Here is an 18,493-nt window from a genome sequence, read left to right as displayed (position 1 = left end):
TGGAGCTTGAACTTGGGGGCCTTGTACTCATTTGGCTTGCTTGCCACACAGCTGTTTCTCTACCACTTCAGCTATGCCTCCAGGCCAGCTTTTTGCTGGTTAACTGCTGATGAAATCTCAAGGACATTTCTATTCCAGGCTGGCTGTGAACTATGATCCTCTCAAGTCTCAGCGCCTGCCGCCCCCCCCCCCCCCCCCCCCGTGTAGGTTGCTAGGATGATGGGATTGAGCCACCAGTGTCCTGCTTTGCTTACTTGTGGCACTAGCACCTGCTGTCGTTGGTCTGGGGAGTGCATTTCTACCTTCTGCAGTTGGCTGCCAAACCATTGCATTCTGTGGGAATAGGCCTGAGAAACAAGTGTGTGTGTGTGTGTGTTCCTGTACTGCTAGTTGAACACAGGGCCTGGGCTCTGTCCTGTAGCATTTTTGCTCAAGGCTTACCACCGGGTGCTCTGCCACTTTCGCAACAGTCCCATTTCCAGTTTGTGTAGGTAGTTATTTGGAGATAAGAGTCTCAGAGGCTTTCCTTCTTCGGCTAGCTGCAAACAAGTTCTCAGATGTCAGCCTCCTGAGTAGCTAGGATGACAGGTGTGAACTGTTGATGCCCAGTAGATGATTGTAATTTTTAAAAATGTCTTCCAGCAGTAATGCTACACACACATAAACACACACACACGCGCACACACACGGAAAGGCGTAACTGGCTTAATACTGTGTTTTGCCAGTGCCTGGCAAGCCACTGTAGGATGGATGTAAGATACCCTCAGCACCTCCGGACTCTGTGCCCAGGTTGTGTGCGGGGCGACCTGGCCGCCATGTTGGATGCCGTGATCTGGGGTGAGACCGCAGGGCGAGGACTGAGTCGCTCGGCGTCTCTTCTTCCAGGGGATGGCTGCGTCCCAGCTGCAGAGCACCGTCGGAGGGAGGGGATTTTGGCCAAGTTCCTGTTCTGGCTGATGGACACCTATGTGGTTGAGCTCCTCAAGTCCTTCTTTTACGTCACTGAGACGACATTCCAGAAGAACAGGCTCTTCTTCTACCGCAAGAGTGTGTGGTGCCACCTGCAAAGTATCGGCGTCAGGTACGAGTACCACGGCTTCGTCAGTTCTTGGTGTCTGCATGCAGCGGCGTCAACCCCGGCCGAGCGGGGCACAGGCCCGCTGCCAGCCCTGACCTGGCTGTCGGCTGCCCAGAGACCCCACCTTCTAGCCTGTAGAGTAGGAGGTTTGGGGTACTCCAAGTCTAGGCTCCCTAGAGTGGAAGGAATGAAAGGCTGAATGAAAGTAGCAGTGGAAAAACACTACATATGCTGGGGTTGAGTCAGGCGACTGGCTCCTGCCGCCATCCTTCCTGCAGGGAGCTTCTGGGGAGAGCCCTCTCTGGGGCGGTGTGAGTGACCAGGGCCCAGGTGACAGTCGCCTTGAGCTCGCTGCTGTTCCCATGGAAGCCTCTCCCGTGTCTGGCTTGCCTCCCTCTCCTCTCCCGTGACTCTGGCTTGCCACCCTCTCCTCTCCCGTGTCTCTGGCTTGCCACCCTCCCCTCTCCCGTGTCTCTGGAATGGTGCCTGAAGCCCCTCTGTCGCAGGCAACAGTTGGAGAGAATGGGGCTGCGGGAGCTGTCAGAATCCGAGGTCAGAGAGCATCAGGCAGCCGGGCGCGTCCTGCCGATATCGGAACTCCGTTTTATCCCCAAGCCCCGTGGGCTTCGACCCATTGTGAACATGGACTACATCGTGGGCCCCAGAGCTGTCTACAGAGAGCAGGAGGTGACCACGCTCTTGTACCGTTGTCTGGGAGCCTGTTGTGCTGGCAGTGTCCCGGGAGAGGCCCCATGCAGACCAGCAGGCCAGGGCGAGCGGGGGAGACGGTCGATGGCACTGCCGCGCCTGGCTTGTTATGTGAGGACATCCCGAAGGATGGGAGGCGGGTTCAGGGACAGCCGCCCCGGGCAGGGGACGCTCAGGCCCCTGCAGTGCCCACGGCAGAGCATGTTCTTCATGCCAGCGACAGAAAGCGATGCAGCAGCTGCCGCTTAGCTGTTGCGAGCCTCCAGGCTGGTGGCCTCGCCGGTGACCGCCGGCCCCAGGCTGCTTGCTGCTGGCGGTGCTGGCCTCTGCGGCCCGTGTGACATTTGAGGTGACGTTGGTGTTAGTGAGACCCCAAGGGGCAAAGCTGCTGCTGCTGCTGCCTCGATGAGACAGGGATCCAGTTCGGCTTTTGTGATGAGTGAAAAGGACACCGAGCGGGGACTATGTCCTGGGGTCAGGGTTCTTCATGGGTGGGGGGGGTCTCCCGGGAGGCAGGACCCCCCCATGGTGGTGCCAGGTGGGGGCCGGTGGTCAGGCGAGGGTGTGTGCCCAGTCATTGAGCTGCTGGGATGCCGTAAGCCTTCTAGAACTGGAGTGGCCGGTGGGGCTCCGTTCCGGGAAGTTCAGCGGCCCCGGGGGTGGCAGCCAGGTCCGCTTGTGCTGACCACGGCCCCCTTTGTGTCAACCGTGTCCCCTGGCCAGGCCCAGCATTTCACCAAGCACATCAAGACCCTGTTCAGCGTGCTCAACTACGAGCGGCTGCGGCGTCCCGATCTCCTGGGGGCCTCCATGCTGGGCATGGACGACATCTTCACTGCCTGGCAGGCCTGGGTGCTGCGCGTGCGTGCCCAGAGCCCGGCGCCCACGCTGTACTTTGTGAAGGTGGGCACTGGGCCGCCCCCGCCACGTCCACCCTCCTCCGTGGTCTGCGTTCCGGGCTCTGGAGCCGCCGCGGTCAGGCGAGGCTGGGCTGGTCCTGGCTGGCCCTCGGGGTGGCTGCCTGCTCTGCGCCCCCTCCCCCCCCAACCACACAGACAAGGATGCCGTGTCTTGTGGCCTCCCTGGGGCAGGCGGCACAGGTGACCCCATTCCTCCTGGGCGACGCCCCTCTCCTCAGGCAGAAGCTCTGAGCCTTGCCCGGGCTTCCGTGGACTCAGTGCGCCGGCTCCTCCGGCCCCTCCCAGGGCCAAGCCCACTGGGTCCCGTTTCCGTTCTGAGGCGGAGCCGGTGACTAGGGCGCCGGAGCCCTGTTGTGTGGTCAGCCGGGCCCGCCCGCCTCCTGGGTCAGCAGGAGGGCAGCCCAGGCCTTCTGGCCCTCTGTGTCCTCATCCTGGGGTGGTCCCCCGTGGGGGGGGGGGACGTGGGCCCGCCTTGCTCCTGGGGTCTTTCGTGGGAAGGCTCTGTCGCACTCCCACGGTGGGCTGAGGGGTCTGAGGGCTCTGGGCAAGGGCGTGGGTCTGGGATCAGGGTCTAGCATCGGACGGGGGTCCAGTCTCGGGCAGAGCCAGCGGAACCCCCGGCTCCCGCGGCCGAGGGCCTGCGCTCAGCAGTTCTGTGAATCCTATAGGCAGATGTGACCGGGGCCTACGAGTCCATTCCCCGGGACAGACTTGTGGAGGTGGTAGCCAGGGCCATCCGGCCCGGAGAGAACACCTACTGCATCCGTTGCTACGCCATTGTCCAGAGGGCCTTCGGGGGCCACATCCACAGGTCCTTCAGGAGACAGGTGAGGCCACACGGAAAGCGTGTGTGACACGGATGTACGCGGCACAGACGCGTAGCACGTCGGTGGCACGTGCGTGGTTGTGTGGGGCCCGGCCCTTCCCCTCGGGGTGGTGGTGCTTTGCGTGGACACGTCCCCCACCGTCCTCGCTGTGGGGAGGGCTTGGCAGTGTGTGTCCCGGGTCTCCCAGCAGGCCGGGGGACCTGTGGGGCAGAGGGGGAGGGATTTCCCGGAGGCTCAGCTCAGGCTTAGGAGAAGGGAGTGCACACTTAGGGATGGTTTTAGTTTCCTGTGGAAGCGAGGCAAGCTGTGTCTCTGTGTACGTGTGGACAGAGTGGCCGTGGTCTCTGTCTCGGGTTGTATCCCTGTGTCCCCTGGCCCGGCCTGGAGCGCCCGTGAGTCCTGGGCTTGAGTTCTTGATTTCTGCTGGGCCCCTGTGTCTCCCAGTATGGCCGAGAGACTGCGCATGAACCTGCTTCTCGGAGGACTGGCTTTCCATACATCTTCTGCCATCCGGTTCCGCTTAGCTGGGTTTTTCTGTGTCTCCGTCCCTCTTGTTCGGCTTAGGGTTGCTTTCCTTTTCCTCATGAGGTGTACGCTTTGATTGTGGATGTTTGTACTTTCTTTTCCACATGAGCCCCTGAAGTCACACGTTTCACGCTAAGAACCTCTTCAGAGTGGGTCGTCAGAACTGTGATGCAAAGGTGGTCACCACACGTGTCAGGGCTATTTCCCTCCCGGTCCTTCTAGATGATTCCTCCTGTCCACACGCTGTCACCCCCGTCCTGGATAAATGGGATTGCTGGTTGCTCTGTAGCCACTGGCCGTGGTCGGGTTGCTTTTGCGGCTCCTGCTTGGTGCCCGGTTCTGCCTCAGGAGCTCTGTGCCCTGGCTCCGGGTCAGGACCCCGGCCCAGCCCCTCACGCCCACTCCTCCTCTTCTGTACAGGCCTCCACCTTCACGGACCTGCATCCCTCCATGCGCCAGCTCCTGGAGCATCTGCAGGACACATGTGCCCTGAAGGAAGCCATCACCGTCGAGCAGGTCCTGGGGGACCCTGGGCGCGGCTTCCCAGTGACAGTCCACGTGGGGGAGAGGTGTGCTCCCTGGGGGTCACGTGGGGGAGAGGTGTGCTCCCTGGGGGTCACGTGGGGGAGAGGTGTGCTCCCTGGAGGTCACGTGGGGGAGAGGTGTGCTCCCTGGGGGTCACTTGGGGGAGAGATGTCCGCACTGGAGGTCACGTGGGGGAGAGGTGTGCTCCCTGGAGGTCACGTGGGGGAGAGGTGTGCTCCCTGGGGGTCACGTGGGGGAGAGGTGCTCCCTGGAGGTCACGTGGGGGAGAGGTGTCCGCACTGGAGGTCACGTGGGGGAGAGGTGTGCTCCCTGGAGGTCACGTGGGGGGGAGGTGTGCTCCCTGGGGGTCACGTGGAGGAGAGGTGGCCGCACTGGGGGTCACCTGGGGGAGAGGTGTGCTCCCTGGGGGTCACGTGGGGGAGAGGTGTGCTCCCTGGGGGTCACGTGGGGGAGAGGTGTGCTCCCTGGGGGTCACGTGGGGGAGAGGTGTCCTCACTGGAGGTCACGTGGGGGAGAGGTGTGCTCCCTGGGGGTCACGTGGGGGAGAGGTGTCCTCCCTGGGGTTCACGTGGGGGAGAGGTGTGCTCCCTGGAGGTCACGTGGGGGGGAGGTGTGCTCCCTGGGGGTCACGTGGGGTAGAGGTGTGCTCCCTGGGGGTCACGTGGGGGAGAGGTGGCCGCACTGGGGGTCACGTGGGGTAGAGGTGTGCTCCCTGGGGGTCACGTGGGGAGAGGTGTGCTCCCTGGGGGTCACGTGTGGGAGAGGTGTGCTCCCTGGGGGTCACGTGGGTGAGAGGTGCCCACTGGTCTCAGTGTTCCGCCGCCACCCCCTTCTTGGCAGGAGGGTGTGCTGGACTGCAGTGTTCCTGCTTTGTTCTGCTTCTGTTCTCACCAGGCCAGTTTGCTCCCTCCCCCGTGGCTCCGTTATGGTGTGGTAGAGGTTCTGTGTCCCTTTGGGAAATCAGGTGCGCTCACCTGTCCCCTGCCTCGCCCACCTGTCCTGGACGATCCTCCCCCCCCCCCCACGTCACGTGTGAGATGCCCTCCTGCCCTGTGGCTCTCTACTGCAGACCTCCATGTTGAGGGCGGCGGTGCCTACGTTGCCTGTTTTCTCGGTGTGAGGTGGCTGTAGGGACCCAGACCCAGTTATCGCAGGGGCCAACCCAGGGCAGCCTTCAGATGCCGTAGCCTGTGGAGCTCTGGCCCTGGTGGGCACAGGGGCCTCGCCCTGACTTTACCACGGCGTCTGGTGGCCGCTCCTGCCCTGTGTCCTCACGTCTGCCTCCCCGTCTGATCACTCTTCCAGAACTGCTTACTGAACGTGGACAGCAGAGGCCTGTTTGACTTTTTCCTGCACTTTGTGTACCACAGTATCATGCGGATTGGCAAGAGGTAGGTAGGAGGAGGCTCTACCGCCTTGCCTCTCTCCATGTGTCCCGGGGCTGTGCTGGGCGGGGATTCGGCTTGCTTCTCCCTCCCTCCCTCCCTCCTTCCCTCCTTCCCTCCCTCCCTCCCTCCCTCCCTCCCTCCCTCCCTCCCTCCCTCCCCGGCTCCTCCGGGACCCTGGGGAGTGCCACCACTGCCGCGGGCTAGATTTACCTCCCCTGGTGTGGGGATGCTGAGCTTACTCCCTTATCAGTGCTCCCCTTTCCACCCTCTCCCCTGGGCGCCCGACCCACGGGTGGCCAAGGTGGAGCGAAGGGACACAGGCCAGCCTAAGGTGACGTGGCCGAACGAGATCCCCTTTTCCTCCCTCCTTACCCACCAAGGAAGCCAGGCGCACACGGATCTCAGAGACACTTCGGAGAGCAATCCGGTTTAATCGGGAGGGGCTCACAGTAATATAGTAGTGATGACGAGGATTGAGCAAGAGCTGCGATAGGCTGGCGAGCTTGTCCGTCCAAGAGCAGCTCCCAAGGACCTCCCTCATGGGCTAACGTCCCTTCCCATAGTACTGCCCTCTGGGCAAAGCCCGAGAAAAGGGAGCACACGTGCTTGCTGGCGCAAGGTGGGGGATGGTCTCAAAGCTACCCCTTCTGGTTCTGGACCCAGAAGGAGATAGGTGTGGCTCACTTCCACACTGCCCCGGGGCTGGGGGAAGGGCGGCATCTCGGGAGTGCTCTCCTCGCCCTTGCCCCCCTTAAGGCCAAGGTGAATCCCCAACAACCACCATCTCATGTAGGCTGTGAGCACTACGCTCTGGATCCTCTTCCATTCAGAAGTTTAACCTTACCGTGACGAGATTACAGGACCACTAACGCTCACGATTTTGTGGTGTAAATACCTGTAGTATTGATTAACACGTGACCGGAAACGTGAACTGTGCATCCTGGGAAAGATGGGGTTCCAGGTGTGTAGCAGAGAGAATTCTGACCAAGGAAGGCGTGTCAAGGAGTGGGTGTGGACCGCTCCTGCGTCTGTGTTCTGGGTCAGGAAACGGTCTGACCACCGCTGAGCCAGCCTTACTGCAAGGTGGCCTGCCACGAGCTTCCCGGCAGGACTTCCGACCACGGGGCAGCAAGAGAGTAGGGGACCTGACTGCTGGGCTTGGGGTGCGGAGCTCTCGTGCTGGGTGCCCACCCCGTCCCCCCTCCCCCTCTCCCCCACCCTGTATGGGTCACAGGTACTAGCCTGTTCCCTAAGCAAACGTTCTGATGATTTTTACTTTTTGGTATATGACCCCACCTGGAGGTGATCTGTCTTCATGTGTGGATGAATTGCTAAAAGTAACGGGTCCTGCCAGGCTCTGGTGACTCACGCCTGTCATCATCCTAGCTACTCTGGAGACTGAGATCTGAGGAGTGTTGTTTGAAGCCAGCCCAGGCAGGAAAGTCCATGAGACTCCTATCTCCGATTAACCACCTGAAAACTGCAAGTGGAGCTGTGACTCAGAGCGGTAGAGCGCTAGCTCTGAGAAAAAGAGCTCAGGGACAGCGCCCAGGCCTCTATGATTGGCAGAAAAGAATTGAGTCTCAAGCCAGGTGCCAGTGGCACCTCTGCCATTGGCTACTTGAGAGCCTGAGAACAGGAAGAAAGTAGTTTGAGGCCAGCCCAGGAAGCAGCGTTTGCAAGGTCCCTTCTCAACCCGCCACGGTGCACACCTGCCTTCCCGGGTAACGGGAGGGTGGTGTGTGCCACCCTGGACGGAGGAGCCCCTGGGACTCTGTCATCACACAGGGGAGGCCTCATGCTCAGATGAGGCCCTGTGCTCAAATCCTCCAAACAAAGCAAGATCCGGGTACGCATTTAGTTTGAGTGTCTGATCCCCGCTGACACTTAATGAAAGACCCTAGGAGTCAGAGTGCGGCCTCATCATAGCAGCTCCGCCTGCAGGGAGCACCGTGGACGGGGTTGTGTGTGCGTGTGCAGAGTGCTCCGCATGCGGTCCCGTGGGAAGGGAGAGTGGCGTGTGTGCGCTTTGCCGACGCCCGCGTGGCCCGCCGGCTCCGGCCCTGGTCTCTTCTCCCCAGGTTCTACATCCAGAGCCAGGGGCTCCCCCAGGGCTCCATCCTGTCCCCGCTGCTCTGCAGCCTGTGCTATGGAGACATGGAGAACACGCTACTGTCTGAGATTCAGCAGGATGGGTAAGTATCTTCACACTCGCTTGTGCCCTATGGGATGTCCAGACAAGGCCACCACCCCGGCTCCCCGTGACGCGGCCGGGGCGCCCCCCCCGTGGAGCCGTGGGCCTCTCTGTGTCTGTGAGAAGCACGCAGAACTTGGGCCAGCTATTCAGTTGGCGCTTGCGACCCTGAGCAAATGGAACCTTGGCTGGCTGTGGGTGCTAGCGCTGTGGTTCTAGCTACGTGGGAGGCTGACAGGAGAATCACGGTTCCAGGCCAGCCTGGGGAAACAAGTTCTTCAGGTCAAGACAGTACAGTGTGCATGTCCCACCCCAGAGAAGACAGGGTCCTGGCCCGGGCACAAGCCCTGATTCCAAAATAACCAGCAGAAAAATAGGAGAGAGCTTCACTGGCAGAGCCCCTGGCCAGCAAACGCAAGTCTCAGAGTTCAAACTCCACTACTACAAGAAAATAGGAGGAGCGGCTGGGAATAGGGCCCAGTAGTAAAGTGCTCGCCTCGTATACATGAAGCCCTGGATTCAGTTCCTCTGCACTACATATATAGAAAAAGTCGGAAGGGGCGCTGTGGCTCAAGTGGCAGAGTGCTAGCCTTGAGCAAAAAGAAGCCAGGGACAGTGCTCAGGCCCTGAGTTCAAACCCCAGGACTGGCAAAAAAACAAAACAAAATAGGAGGAGACTTAACATTTTCATTTAACTTCTTCAGAGAGCATTCCTCTATTCAGTTTGAATCTAGCTGTCTAAAGTATTGGGCAGAAAACCTCACAAGATAGAGGGTTTACAGAGTGTAACCACGAGTCCTTACTCGTGTTCTTTTAGGGTGCTCTTGCGATTGATTGATGACTTTCTGTTTGTGACACCTCACAAGGCCAAGGCGAAAGCTTTCCTCAGGTAAGGACCCGTGTTTCTGTGTGTGAGGTGAGTGTGTGTGTGAGTGTGTGATTCTGTGTTTGAGGTTAGGGTATGTGTGTGAATATGTGTGAGGTAAGGGTGTGTGTGTGAATATGTGTGAGGTAAGGGTGTGTGTGTGAATATGTGTGAGGTAAGGGTGTGTGTGTGAATATGTGTGAGGTTAGGGTGTGTGTGTGAATATGTGTGAGGTAAGGGTGTGTGTGTGATTATGTGTGAGGTAAGGGTGTGTGTGTGATTCTGTGGGTGAGGTAACGGTGTGTGTGAATATGTGTGAGGTTAGGGTGTGTGTGATTATGTGTGAGGTTAGGGTATATGTGTGTGTGATTATGTGTGAGGTGAGTGTGTGTGTGACTATGTGTGAGGTTAGGGTGTGTGTGAATATGTGTGAGGTTAGGGTGTGTGTGTGATTCTGTGTGTGAGGTTAGGGTGTGTGTGTGATTCTGTGTGTGAGGTTAGGGTATATGTGTGTGTGATTATGTGTGAGGTTAGGGTATGTGTGTGTGATTATGTGTGAGGTAGGGGTGTGTGTGTGATTCTGTGTGTGAGGTAACGGTGTGTGTGTGATTCTGTGTGTGAGGTTAGGGTGTGTGTGTGATTATGTGTGAGGTTAGGATGTGTGTGTGTGTGACTATGTGTGAGGTTAGGGTATGTGTGTGTGTGATTCTGTGTGTGATTCTGTGTGTGAGGTTAGGGTGTGTGTGATTATGTGTGAGGTTAGGGTATATGTGTGTGTGATTATGTGTGAGGTAGGGGTGTGTGTGTGATTCTGTGTGTGAGGTAACGGTGTGTGTGTGATTTTGTGTGTGAGGTTAGGGTGTGTGTGTGATTATGTGTGAGGTTAGGGTGTGTGTGTGTGATTATGTGTGAGGTGAGTGTGTGTGTGTGAATATGTGTGAGGTTAGGGTGTGTGTGAATATGTGTGAGGTAAGGGTGTGTGTGTGATTCTGTGTGTGAGGTAACGGTGTGTGTGTGATTCTGTGTGTGAGGTTAGGGTGTGTGTGTGATTATGTGTGAGGTTAGGGTATATGTGTGTGTGATTATGTGTGAGGTGAGTGTGTGTGTGTGACTATGTGTGAGGTTAGGGTGTGTGTGATTATGTGTGAGGTTAGGGTGTGTGTGTGATTATGTGTGAGATTAGGGTATATGTGTGTGTGATTATGTGTGAGGTTAGGGTGTGTGTGTGATTCTGTGTGTGAGGTAACGGTGTGTGTGTGATTCTGTGTGTGAGGTTAGGGTGTGTGTGATTATGTGTGAGGTTAGGGTATGTGTGTGATTATGTGTGAGGTTAGGGTGTGTGTGTGATTATGTGTGAGGTTAGGGTATATGTGTGTGTGATTATGTGTGAGGTGAGTGTGTGTGTGTGTGAATATGTGTGAGGTTAGGGTGTGTGTGATTATGTGTGAGGTTAGGGTGTGTGTGCTTATGTGTGTGAGGTTAGGGTATGTGTGTGTTTGTGATCCGTAGGAGGTAAGGGTGTGTATGATCTGTGTGAGGTGAGGGGGTGTGTGTAGGAGTCTTTGTGAGGTAAGGGTGTATGTGTGGCAATCTGTGTTGACACGTGATTACACACGTGACTGGGGCACACTGTGTTAGGGGCAGGTCTTCACTGGGTGTGCGTGTGGTGATCTGTGTCGACACGTGATTACACACGTGACTGGGGCACACTGTGTTAGGGGCAGGTCTTCACTGGGTGTGCGTGTGGTGATCTGTGTTGACACGTGATTACAGACGTGACTGGGGCACACTGCATTAGGGGCAGGTCTTCACTGGGTGTGCGTGTGGTGATCTGTGTTGACACGTGATTACACACGTGACTGGGGCACACTGTGTTGGGGGAGGTCTTCACTGGGTGTGTGTGGTGATCTGTGTTGACACGTGATTACACACGTGACTGGGGCACACCGTGTTAGGGGCAGGTCTTCACTGGGTGTGGGTCGGGTCAGGATCACTGCCTAGTCAAGTGTTGGCCTCAAGGTTGGTTTTGTGGTCCTGCTTGCGCTGCTCTGTCTGATGGAACCAAGCAGATAGCACCCTGACTGGGTCTGCTCACCACAGCTTCAGACACAGTGCGGGGCAGTGCATCTGCCATGCTGGGAAACACACCTTCTGGGAGAAGGGGACTCCGCTCTGTGGAAAGTTCTGGAGGACAGCTGGACTCCGTGTGGACGTCAGTTTCCATGACGATAGACTTCTGTGGGGTCTCTACATGGGCACACGTGGGGACAGCTCTAATCTGGGGTCCTGGGTGACAGTGGCTGAGCCCTGCTGTGCTCTTATCCGGGGTCCTGGGTGACAGTGGCTGAGGCCTGCTGTGCTCTAATCCAGGGTCCTGGGTGACAGTGGCTGAGCCCTGCTGTGCTCTAATCTGGGGTCCTGGGTGACAGTGGCTGAGGCCTGCTGTGCTCTTATCCAGGGTCCTGGGTGACAGTGGCTGAGGCCTGCTGTGCTCTTATCCGGGGTCCCAGGTGACAGTGGCTGAGGCCTGCTGTGCTCTAATCCGGGGTCCCAGGTGACAGTGGCTGGGCCCTGCTGTGCTCTAATCTGGGGTCCTGGGTGACAGTGGCTGAGGCCTGCTGTGCTCTAATCTGGGGTCCTGGGTGACAGTGGCTGAGGCCTGCTGTGCTCTAATCTGGGGTCCCAGGTGACAGTGGCTGAGGCCTGCTGTGCTCTAATCCGGGGTCCCGGGTGACAGTGGCTGAGCCCTGCTGTGCTCTAATCCGGGGTCCTGGGTGACAGTGGCTGAGGCCTGCTGTGCTCTAATCCAGGGTCCCAGGTGACAGTGGCTGAGGCCTGCTGTGCTCTAATCCAGGGTCCCAGGTGACAGTGGCTGAGGCCTGCTGTGCTCTTATCCAGGTCCCTGGGTGACAGTGGCTAAGCCCTGCTGTGCTCTTATCCGGGGTCCTGGGTGACAGTGGCTGAGCCCTGCTGTTCTCTTCTTATCCGGGGTCCTGGGTGACAGTGGCTGGGCCCTGCTGTGCTCTAATCTGGGGTCCTGGGTGACAGTGGCTGAGCCCTGCTGTGCTCTAATCTGGGGTCCCTGGGTGACAGTGAATGAGCCCTGCTGTTCTCTCATCCAGGGTCCTGGCCCAAGGCGTCCCTCAGTACGGCTGTGAGATAAATGTGCAGAAGACGGTGGTGAACTTCCCTCTGGAGGATGTGGCCCTGGGCGGGGCCGTGCCGGTCCAGCTGCCCGCTCACTGCCTCTTCCCCTGGTGTGGGCTGCTGCTGGACACCCAGACGCTGGAGGTGTTCTGCGACTACTCCAGGTGAGGCACACCTGGCCAGTGGAGACCTGCCAGCTGTATTGCAGGTGACATCACCATGGCCCGGTGTGTGCCTGTTTCTGGTTCTGCACACAGGCACCTGTGAGGACACGGGGTGTCCCTTATCATCCCGGTATTTCACACCAGTTTCCTGTGCTGGTTTGAAGGAAGGAAGGAGCACACGTGGGAGCAACAGGTGTCTGCTGTGTCTGCACGGGGACTCACAAGTCCCTGGCTTCTGGAACACCAGGTCCTCGAGGCCACTGCTGGTCTGAGAGGATCCAGAGCCCTGAGTGGAGTGTGTGGAGATGGGGTGTCACCTCTCAGGAGATCATAACCCCACCTGAGGCACTCAGAATGAGGGTGAAGTTCAAGGCGACCCGTGTTGTGGTGGGAGACTGGTGTCTTTGTGTTGTTGGGATGGTAATCCCCGCGCCTCTGTCTCAGGGCCCGGATCTGGGCTCTCCTGTCTCCCAGATGCACGCGTGAATTCCCGCCCCGGAGCCCCTGCCTCCCACTCTGCCCACCGTCGCTTCTGTGCCCGGGGCCCCTGGCCACTGGCCGCCAGCCTCCCTGGCCTGGTGGTTGCTGTGCTCGGAACTCAGCTCAGATTTCTGGGTCTCGACATCTGCCCGATTCTGTCCTCCTGTGAGCCCCCTCCTGCTGAGCACACCTATCCCTCCCACGCTCCGGGGGCCACCTGACAGCCTTTTTCGTTCTGGGCCCCTCCTCCAGCTGGAAGGGAAGGCCTGGGCTCTGTCCCTGAGCTTTCTTACTCAAGGCTAGTGCTGTATCACTTGAGACACAGCTTCACTCTGGGCTTTCTGGTGCTTAATTGGAGGTAAGAATCTCCCAGGCTTTCTTTTTGTTTTGTTTTGGGTTTTTTTTGCCAGTCCTGGGCCTTGGACTCAGGGCCTGAGCACTGTCCCTGAGCTTCTTTTTGCCCAAGGCTAGCACCCTGCCACTTGGGCCACGGCGCCACTTCCGGCTTTTTCTATTTATGTGGTGCTGAGGAATCAAAGCCAGGGCTTCATGTATACGAGGCGAGCGCTCTACCACTAGGCCATCTGCCCAGCCCCTCTCCCGGGCTTTCTTATCCAGTGAGACTCTCATCTCAGCCTCTTGAGTAGCCAGGATTCTAGATGTCGTGCCCTGCTCTGAGTCTGAATGGTGGAGGAAGCAACCGAGTCCCTTCTGAGCACCTGGGTGCCCCGCGGCCAAGGCCGGGCAGGCCCCAAATCAGTGAGCAGAGTCAGCGGTGCCACCTGATCCAGGAGTAGCCAGGCTTCTGGATGCCGTGGCCACACATGCAGCTTCCGGGCACGTTCCGTGCTGACTCGGCGCTTCTCCGGGAAGGGGCCCCAGGGCCGGGCAGGGCCGCTGGCCTTGCCGTTCGGCTGGAGTTAATGTTTCTGGCTGAACCGTGTGGATTTTGTGAAGGCTTTCGTCTGTCAATGATAAGCAAACATGCGTGGCGTCCCAAGCTCAGATGAAATGAGCACTGTCAACCAAGTCCCGGTGGGGTTTGTGTGTGCAAGGGTCCCGGGGCGTGCTGTGTGTCAGAGCGTGGAGTGTGTCATAGCCACAGTTTGAAGGCCTGGTCCTGCCTATACCCCCACTGTGCCTTCGCTGTGCAGCCGGGAGGCGCCTGGACCCAGAACGCTCCAGAGGGGCCGGCGTGGGCCCACCGTGCACAGTGGGAGGGGACACAGCGGACCTGGGGGGGGGTGCACGGTGATTCTCAGGACTGGTGTGTGTGCACAGTGGGGCCTCTGTGTGTGCGCGCGCGTGCGCACGTGCTCACGGTGACTCTGAGGACTGGCGTGTGGGTGCACACAGTGGGATGCGACGTGGTGACTCGCTCTGCCCCACAGCTACGCCCAGACCTCCATGAGGAGCAGCCTCACCTTCCATCGCGGCCTCAGGGCGGGGCGGAGCATGCGTCACAAGCTCCTGGGAGTCTTGCGGCTGAAATGTCACAGCATCTTCCTGGACCTGAAGGTGAGCAGGGGCAGCTGGGCTCCGGGGCAGCCGCTGTCCGCACTGTCTGTGCCTCCCAGGGCTCTGCCACCTCTGGGGGGTCTGGGTTCAGTGCAGGGCGGGCGAGCAGAGGGGAGGGGCAGCTGGAGCACGCGTGTGCAGTGCAGGACGGGCGAGCAGAGGGGAGGAGCAGCGGGAGCACGCCTGTGCAGTGCAGGGAGGGCGAGCAGAGGGGAGGAGCAGCGGGAGCACGCGTGTGCAGTGCAGTGTGGGCGAGCAGAGGGGAGGAGCAGCGGGAGCACGCGTGTGCAGTGCAGTGTGGGCGAGCAGAGGGGAGGAGCAGCGGGAGCACGCGTGTGCAGTGCAGGGCGGGTTAGCAGAGGGGAGGAGCAGCAGGAGCACGCGTGTGCAGTGCAGTGTGGGCGAGCAGAGGGGAGGAGCAGCGGGAGCACGCGTGTGCAGTGCAGGGAGGGTGAGCAGAGGGGAGGAGCAGCGGGAGCACGCGTGTGCAGTGCAGGGCGGGTTAGCAGAGGGGAGGAGCAGCGGGAGCACGCGTGTGCAGTGCAGGGAGGGCGAGCAGAGGGGAGGAGCAGCGGGAGCACGCGTGTGCAGTGCAGGGCGGGTTAGCAGAGGGGAGGAGCAGCGGGAGCACGCGTGTGCAGTGCAGTGTGGGCGAGCAGAGGGGAGGAGCAGCGGGAGCACGCGTGTGCAGTGCAGGGTGGGCTAGCAGAGGGGAGGAGCAGCCGGAGCACGCGTGTGCAGTGTATGCGAGCAGGGGGAGGAGCAGCCGGAGCACGCGTGTGTTTGGGCGTGTGCGTACATGAGCGGCACGTGTGCGCACGTGTGTACCGAGGGCCCCAGTGCCGGCCTGGCTTGGATCCCATGGTGGGCTTAGCCTCTGTGCTGTCCTGTTCCCTTTGCTTGGTGGCAGCCGAAGGCCGGCCGGATCTCCCCCCGGCCCGGGAGGATTCCGGTGCAGCCGCCCTCCCTCCTCCACCCCTGCGGTCCGTGATGACTGCAGGTGCGCGCGGGCCCTCCTGGAACGCTCCTGACGGTTCTTCCGCATGCAGGTGAACAGCCTCCGGACCGTGTGCATAAATGTGTACAAGATCTTCCTGCTGCAGGCCTACAGGTGGGTGGCGGGGAGGCTGCCACGCGGGAGGCGCGGGGCGGGGAGCGTGGGCGGTGCCGGCTCCGTGGCGTGGCCGTGCTGCGGCTCGGTCCTGAGCGTGGCCGAGGCTCCATGTCAGGAGACGGGCCGCCCACGGGGCCTCCGTGTCAGAAGTGGCTCCCGCTGTGTCCCCGCGGCAGGAGAGGCGGTGTTCGCTGTGCCCGCAGCGTCCGGTCTCCCGCTGGCACGCCGGCAGTGTCAGGTGGGACAGCGGCCACGGTGCAGTCTCGGGGTGAAGGTGAAGGAGGTGGATTTGGGACCCCAGAGAGCTGAGGCTCGGGGCTGTTGCTGGCCCCGTCACTGCCTCGAGCCACGGGAAGGCGTGGCTGGGATGTGCGTGAGGCCACCCGGCCACCGCGGGGCTCCGTGTGCCGTCCCGCGCCCGCTCCTTGCCTGGCCCTGAGCACTGGGGATGCACGGCCAACGGGAGGGGTCTCGGGCCAGGCTCGGGGGGGGGGGGGGGGCGTCCCCTGGGTCAGCTGTTACCTGGTGTCGCTCCCCAGCGGGGCCCCGGGACGCAGGAGAGCTCTGCCGGCTGCGGTTCCCCGCGAGCCTGGCGTGGAAGGGGGCCGTCTCGTGGAGGCGGTGGTGGGGGTGCTCGGCGGGGGCCCCGCCGAGGCCGTGGGGGCCGCCGGTGTTGGTGTGGGCTCAGCTTCCTCGTCCGGCACCTCACTGGGTCACCGGGAGCCAGAGCCCGGGCTGAGGAGGGTTGGCCGTGAGTTCCGCGTCACGCCTTGCCTGTGCTGGGCGCGACACGGGAATCCACGCTAGGGATGGCGGAGGAAGGTTTTGTCCCAGGGTCTGCCACGCCACAGGCACAGTCGTAGCCGGTGTACCCATGCCTGGGGACTCGTGGCGGGGTACCGTGGCCTGAGTATTGGGGGGGGGGGGTGGATTGCACAGTGCTCTCCCTGTCTGGGTGCTGGAGGTACAGCCCGGCCTGCAGGGGCCGTGGTTGGTTCCCCATGCTTTGCGTGTGGCTGGGATCTCTTTGTTTCCCTCCCTGGCTGTGTGTACCGCTCGCTTCCTTCCTGGAAGTGTAGGGAGGGTGGGGGGAGGGGGCTGTGTGCCCCTGACCCACACCCTCACGACGGGGGCTGACGACTGGATTTAGTCCTAGGTCAGTGGCTTCTCTAAGGTGCGTCCCAGCCCCTGATTTCTAAGCCCTAGGATGACTTCCCCCCACCCCCCCCGCCCCCGGAGAAACTCTGAGGCTGGCTTCAAACCACGTCCTCCAGTCTCTGCCCGCCGAGTGGCTGGGTTACAGGCGTGCACTGCTGCCCGGCCGACGGGCTTGTTTAGGACACTTCTGGGCCCAGCTGCCCTGTGTGGCTACGTCCCGCACACTTGGTGGGGGGGGACGCGGGGGGGGGCGTCGGTGGCTCGTCTGATGCGTGTCCTGTCCCGGGGGGCCTGGTGGTCCGTGAGACCAGGAGCGTGGACGATAGCAGGGGCTCGCAGGCCGGCAGCCCTGGGACGGGACACCTGCTGCGCCGGCGCTGGACTTGCTCATCTGTGTCACGCACCGCGGTGCACGGACGTGTGTGCACACGCGTGTTCACGGGTCACCCAGCACAGTGCAGACGTGTGCGCGTGCGCGTTTACACAGCACAGCGTGTGGACGCGGGTGCACACGTCTGATGCGTGCCCCTGCCCCTTCCCGCTGCAGGTTCCACGCCTGTGTGCTGCAGCTGCCCTTTGACCAGGGCGTGCGGAAGAACCCTTCCTTCTTCCTGAGCGTCATCTCGGACACGGCAGCCTACTGCTTCTCCATCCTGACGGCCAAGAACACAGGTGCGCGCGGCATCGGGGAGCGGGCTGGGCTGTACCCTGGCCGTCCGCCTCGGCCCCCGCCCCGGCCCTCCCCCGCCCAGCTGCCCTCGGCACTGGTCCTCTCCCCCCGCACCCCCCCCCCCCCCGGCCCTGGGTCCTGGTCCTCCCTCGCCCTCAGCCCCAGCCCTCGGCCCTGCTCCTCCATCTACCTTCCATCAACCCTGCTCCTCCCCCGCCCCATCTGCCGTGCTCCTCCCCCACCCTCAGTCCTCAGCCCCGGCCCTCCCAGGCCCTCAGCCCTGCTCCTCTCCCCACCCCCCACCCCCGCCCTCAGCCCTCCCCGGGCCCTCACTCCTGGTCCACCCCCATCTTGTTCCTCAGAGCTGTCACTAGGATCCAAGGGGGCCCTAGGCCCTTTTCCGTCTGAGGCTGCACAGTGGCTCTGCTTCCGGGCCTTCCTGTGCAAGCTGGCCTGCCACCGTGCCACCTACAAGTGTCTCCTGGCACCACTCAGGACAGGTAGGCTCGAGTGGGAGTGAGCGCTGTCTGTGCGGCCCCGGCCTCCCCCGCATGCGTGTCTGGGCTTTGACTCCCACCTGGGGGCGGCCGCACTGGCAGCCCCGGTGCTGGAGCTAGATGTCTAGGCTGCTCCTGCCCTGCCCTTGTCCCGTCGAGAGCCTCCCCTCACAGAAGAGGCCGTGGGGGCGATGCCTCCCCCCCGGAGCCGTCTGACCCCTGAAGCCCGCAAGGGGTCTTTAGTTCAGGCCTTCCTTTCGGTCCCCTGCCCCACCCTGCTGGTCCACCGCTGCTCCTCAGGGTCCTTGCCTGCCCTTGGCCAGCACAAAGCAGGCACTGGGCCGCGGGCCCCCCTGCCTCCTGGGTGCTGGGCTGAAGGGCTCTGGCCTCTTCTGGAAGAAAATCTGAGTTCTGCCCTCTGCCGCAGCCCAGACACAGCTGTGCCGGAAGCTCCCCAAGGCCACACTGGCCATGCTGGAGGCTGCCGCCGACCCGGCCCTGACCACCGACTTTAAGACCATCTTGGACTGACACGGGCCTCACCGTCAGGACTAGCTCAGCACCAGCTCTGGCCGCACCGAGGCTGGCCTATCCCAGGAGCCTCGTGGTCTCCCCGAGACCTGCACTGTGGTGGCAGTGTGTGGTCTGTCCCGGTGCCTCACCTCCCAGGGTGGGCTCCGTGTCCTCCCTCGTG

At 61.2% G+C, this 18,493-nt stretch overlaps 1 protein-coding gene across 1 annotated transcript; it reads left to right on the top strand.

Moving 5' to 3' along the window:
- The first annotated feature begins 887 nt into the window (after positions 1-887).
- Positions 888-18,493, top strand: LOC125345087 (telomerase reverse transcriptase-like). Its single transcript, XM_048337330.1, has 14 exons — positions 888-1,081; positions 1,585-1,765; positions 2,510-2,689; positions 3,375-3,533; positions 4,479-4,574; positions 5,910-5,995; positions 8,074-8,187; positions 9,004-9,075; positions 12,174-12,362; positions 14,234-14,360; positions 15,410-15,471; positions 17,180-17,304; positions 17,665-17,802; positions 18,227-18,493. Exons 1-14 carry the CDS (start codon positions 957-959, stop codon positions 18,328-18,330), a joined length of 1,758 nt encoding a protein of 585 aa, XP_048193287.1. The 5' UTR covers positions 888-956; the 3' UTR covers positions 18,331-18,493.

This window comes from Perognathus longimembris, unplaced genomic scaffold, assembly GCF_023159225.1.
Source record: "Perognathus longimembris pacificus isolate PPM17 unplaced genomic scaffold, ASM2315922v1 HiC_scaffold_5290, whole genome shotgun sequence".
Taxonomy (NCBI): Eukaryota; Metazoa; Chordata; class Mammalia; order Rodentia; family Heteromyidae; genus Perognathus; species Perognathus longimembris.
Note: the sequence above shows the minus strand (reverse complement) of the source record. Positions and strands in the feature narration are given on the sequence as shown.

Excerpts from the sequence above, each read along its gene's own strand:
- LOC125345087 (XM_048337330.1), top strand. The coding sequence starts at position 957 with ATGGACACCTATGTGGTTGAGCTCCTCAAGTCCTTCTTTTACGTCACT. Across the intron at positions 1,082-1,584 it reads CTGCAAAGTATCGGCGTCAG|GCAACAGTTGGAGAGAATGG; the intron begins GTACGAGTACCA and ends CCTCTGTCGCAG. Across the intron at positions 12,363-14,233 it reads GTGTTCTGCGACTACTCCAG|CTACGCCCAGACCTCCATGA; the intron begins GTGAGGCACACC and ends TCTGCCCCACAG.